This window comes from Chrysochloris asiatica, unplaced genomic scaffold (genome assembly GCF_000296735.1).
Source record: "Chrysochloris asiatica unplaced genomic scaffold, ChrAsi1.0 scaffold00206, whole genome shotgun sequence".
In the NCBI taxonomy this organism is placed as follows: Eukaryota; Metazoa; Chordata; class Mammalia; order Afrosoricida; family Chrysochloridae; genus Chrysochloris; species Chrysochloris asiatica.
In genome coordinates, this window is record NW_006408724.1 from 1,838,362 (window position 1) to 1,842,980 (window position 4,619).

Sequence of the window (4,619 nt, forward strand, 5' to 3'; positions counted from 1 at the left end):
AAAAAAAAAAAAAAGTGAATAGAGGTAAATGCTGTTTCCTGTTGGTACAAGAAGGGAACTACAATCACTTAATGTAAAACTGATGATCTGCTCTGTAAACCTTCACTCCATTCACAATAAAAAGTTTTTTAAAAATTAAAAAAAATTAGCATCCTACCTTGAGATTGCAATGCCTGTCAAAAGATGTCTAAGACCCAGGATTATATTATTTGTGTTCTTCTCACTCCCACCTCAAGTAATGTAATGTTATTGTCCAGGTGAAATCAGATTTAGGAGAACACAAAGAACATTCTTTAAGGTGAATGAGAGGTGTATGAGAGAGTGTGTGTGTTATGAAGGGTGCTGTTGAGTCAGATCCAACTCTTAGGGACCCTGTATAGGGTTTCTGAGGTGTAACTGGTGAGTTTAAGCCACAGACCTTGTAGTTCAAATTGGCCTTGTGGACCAGTGTTTACCCTATAGCACCAGGACTCTGTTGTGAAGGGTGGTCGTGGTGGTGATGTGCCGTGGAGTCGGTTCTGACTCATAGCGAACATGCATAGTGTTTCCAAGACTGTAATAAATCTTTACGGGACCAGAAAGCCTCATCTTTCTCCTGTGGAACAGCTGGTAGTTTCAGACTGCTGACTTTGAGGTTAGCAGCCCAACTCGTAACCACTGCACTACTAGAGCTCCTTGTTGTGAAGGGTAGACAGGTCCTATTCATTTTATGACTTGGTAAATATGAAGAGGTTTGCTTTTCAGTTCAGCATATACTTACTAAGTACTTAACATGTGTCAATGTCCTTGTTGTTGTTATTTTTATTGTTAAGTGATGTCTGATGTCAAGTTGGTTCTTCTTCATAGCTATACTATACAGGGTTTCTGAGGTGCCACCTTGAAGTTCTAACTGATGTTGTGATCCAGTGCTTACTTATCCTATAGCTCCACACCAGGACTCTGTTAAGTGCTTTTGTGATGGTGGTTATGTACTATGAAGTCAGTTCTGATTTATAGTGATCCTGTATAGGGCTTCTGAGGCTATAAATTTTTATGGAAGCAGAAAACTTCATCTTTTGCTCAGGGAGCAGCTGGAAGATTTGAACCGCCAACCTTTCAGTTAGCAGCTCAGCTCATAATCTACTACACTACCAGAGCTCCAAGTTCAGTGCTTTAGCAGGTACAATGTGAGAGTCCCTGACCTCAAGAGATTTAATGGGCCAATAGAAGGAAAGCAGGCTTTGGGATCAGACTGTCTAGGACTCTACTTCCCTGTTGCTGAGTAATTAAAAAAAAAAATTTTTTTTTAATGCTTTATTGTGTATTATGTGATAGTTTACATGGGAGAACATTAGCTTCACATTGATGCCATCGCATATTGTTTCCTTGCCTTGGTTACAATCCCCTCCATGCATCATCCATCAACCAAAGGGAATACCCCACAAGCCTGCCCCCCAGTCATCAGCACACAGACCCTCTCCCTCTCTGAGACCAAAGTCCCTAGCCACTCCATCTCTCCATGTCATCGTCTCTGCCTCCATCTCTGGCATCAGTGCTTCTCTGGGTAGGGTTCCATTCTCCACTTTTCTCCTTTGATGGTCCCAGGGACCTCGGCTCCTAGACTGCAAAGTTAATCACTCCCCTCTGTTTGCTACAAAACATCTACCTTTACATTTCTAGCCCTTACAATCAGTCCTGATAACAATTATTCACTATGGGATCACAAGAGACCTAGCTGCCGAGTAATTTTGAACAAGGTTCTTCCCTGAATCTCAGTTTCCTCAACCATAAAATGGTGATGGCAGCGTCTGCTTTAGAAGATTGTCTGTTATGCATAAGGTCACTAATTGTGATAATCAAAGGGATTGATTGAACTTTGTGTTTGGAATGACTAGCCTGATGATGTTGTAAGCCGTCCAATCAGTTCTGACTCTTAGTGACTCTGTAGATGGTTCAAAATCCACCACTCACTCTCAGAAAACTTGCAGGGTTTCTGAGAGTGACAGGTGGATTTTGAACTAAGATAAGTCAAATAACAAGAACAACAAAATGTTGTTGTTGTTGTTGTTGTTAGGTGCCATCAGGTCAGTACTGACTCATAGTGACCCTGTGCACAACAGAATGAAACACTGCCCAGTCCCACGCCAACCTCACAATTGTTGCTTCGCTTGAGCCCATTGATGCCGTCACCATGCCAGTCCACCTCTTTTTTTGGCGGGGGGAGGGCTTACTCTTTTTCTTCGACCAAACATGACATTGTTCTCCAAGGACTGGTACCTCCTGATAATATGTCCAAAGTAGCAAAATCTTACACAAGTCAAAATATATACAGTATACCTTAAAAAAAGAGCAAAAGGAATTTAGAGAAGGAAATATTCTATTGGGACAAACATCAGGGAACCTTTGTGACCCAGTGCTTTTGGTATTGCAGTGGGCCTTAAAAGTCAGGAATGAAAAACCTGACCACTGAAGGTTTATCTTGATTGGGATGCCTCTGCTAGGTGTGCAGTGGTCTGAAGGGATTAAGCAATTGTAGTTCCTTACCTGAAGCACACACATGTTATGGGCTTATTGGTCCTCCTGTTGAGAAGGTCAGTGGATTTAAACATACCACCCACTGTCGTACCTTAAGGAATGAGGTCTTCCTGGATTAAATGGGAGTGATCAAGTATAAAGCCAAGAAGAAAAGAATTCAGAGACAACAAAGGAGTATACAAAGGACAAATGCCTAAAAATTAGTGAACACATAACCGATCTAGCTGTTTTGAAGCTCTTTTCATAAAAAGTTGTCTGGGTATTCTAAAGAAGCAACAACTATACTGGCTTCATTGAAGGAAATGGTTTTTGTACCCTGTTAATTGAAACAGAACCTACTGTTGGGTCTCGGAGGAAGACAGGTATCACTCATGGAGAATTGAGGACACCTCCCCTTTCTTAGTAGGGGTAGTGAAAGCGATAGAAAGCAGGCTTGACTTAAGGGAGAAAACAGGCTATTCACTTCTCTCTATTTTCCGAAGAGTCTGCCAAGGTTTATCAAGCATGCTGCCCCATACTCTTACTGGTTAAATAGATGAGCCAACAGAAGACAATGAAAATGTGTCTTTAGAAAATAAAAGATGCAAGAACACAGATAGTTTCTTCATCTTTCTTCCAATTAAAAACTTTGGTTTATAAATAGGTAATATGAGAAGTAAGAAAGAACTGCATAGACAAATGATGTTCAAGAGTAGGATTTGCTTTTCTAGACCGTGCTGTTACCTAATGGTAGGTGTATTTTTGGGTTTTGGTTTTCTTTTAACTTTTTATTGTGAATTGAGTAAAGGTTTACAGAACAGATCATCTGTCCCACATTAAACAAATCATACACTTCTTGTCACTGCAATGATTTTGATCTACTCCTTGTACCGCCAGTTAACAGTATTTGCCTCTATACACTTTATTTTTTCCCTCTCCCCCCACCCCACCCACCCTATAACCATCACAGTAGTAGGGTTTTGACAGTGCTAGAAAGTGTCTCACAGAATCCAGAAGGCACATGTTTAAAAACAAAAAGGCACCAGTGCAAAGGTAGTAATTATATTTGCTGGGAAGTAGAGAAAAATATACCAATCAGATCACACCAGACAAGAAAGTAAGGAAATTGGGACAATATACAAGAATGAGTAGTGGGGGAAAGGTGAAACATTTTTGAGAACTATATTCATGACTTCAAACTGCTATTCGAAATAAGGTTCCAGGATAAACTTGAAATTTAGATATGGAGGAAAAACATCAGCAACTATGGTTTTCCCTTTTGTCAGTGCCTGGACACCAACAATCAGCAGTAGGTTTTTTCAGCACAGGGCCTTGGTTAAAAAGGTAAAATAATGTTTGAAATCATTGGCAGGCATAAGACAAATGAAGTTTCGATTACTCTGAATGTTTTCTCTGTGCTACTGAGCAGAATTTAAACTAGGAAGTAGGGTTTAAAGAAAAGCACCAAATTAGCCCTACAGTGTAAGGTTGCATATTAAGATGTGTCTTATGTGTGTGTGTGTGTGTATAATAATTTCTCTGAAAATGCAAGTATTTTTATACTTGAATTTTTTTAATGTGAGGAGTCTCTTTTGCTATTAATAAGATGTTTTATATAGAAATGAGACTGCCATTACAATATTTGTATTCTGGTTTTTGATATGTGCAGGTGGATCGTTGGCCAGAGACAGGCTATGTGAAGAAATTACAGAGAAGGGACAATACTTTCTATTACTACAACAAACAGAGGGAATGCGATGACAAGGAAGTCCACAAAGTGAAAATCTATGCTTACTAGCCTTTCTTCTGTTGCAGAGAAAGAACTTTCTAACTCTGTTAAAGGACATTAAAGAGATTTATTGAAGCCACTATGTCATTTGAATGGGCGAGTGTGATAACTTTAGGTTCTGAAGTGCACAGAATCCTTGGGGAGGGGTATAAATCCCATATAGTTATAGCGCTGTAGGAGGGACTGCAAATAATATTCTGGTTAGTTCCAGTGACTGAGATCAGTCAAAGGTGGGACAAAGCAAAGCGAGAGCTGTAACATGGTTGGTTACTTGTGTATATAATTGAACACATTGGCTAAAAGTCATATGGCATGACTGTCTCAAAACAGTAGCATC

At 39.8% G+C, this 4,619-nt stretch overlaps 1 protein-coding gene across 1 annotated transcript in view; it reads left to right on the forward strand.

Moving 5' to 3' along the window:
- The window catches only part of MEIG1 (meiosis/spermiogenesis associated 1), a 9,998-nt gene extending 5,707 nt beyond the window's left edge, over window positions 1–4,291 (forward strand). Inside the window, exon 2 of the mRNA XM_006872600.1 lies at window positions 4,163–4,291. Within this exon, the coding sequence (XP_006872662.1) occupies window positions 4,163–4,291 (129 nt within the window). The remainder of the gene's footprint in view (window positions 1–4,162) is intronic.
- Window positions 4,292–4,619: the final 328 nt, after the last annotated feature.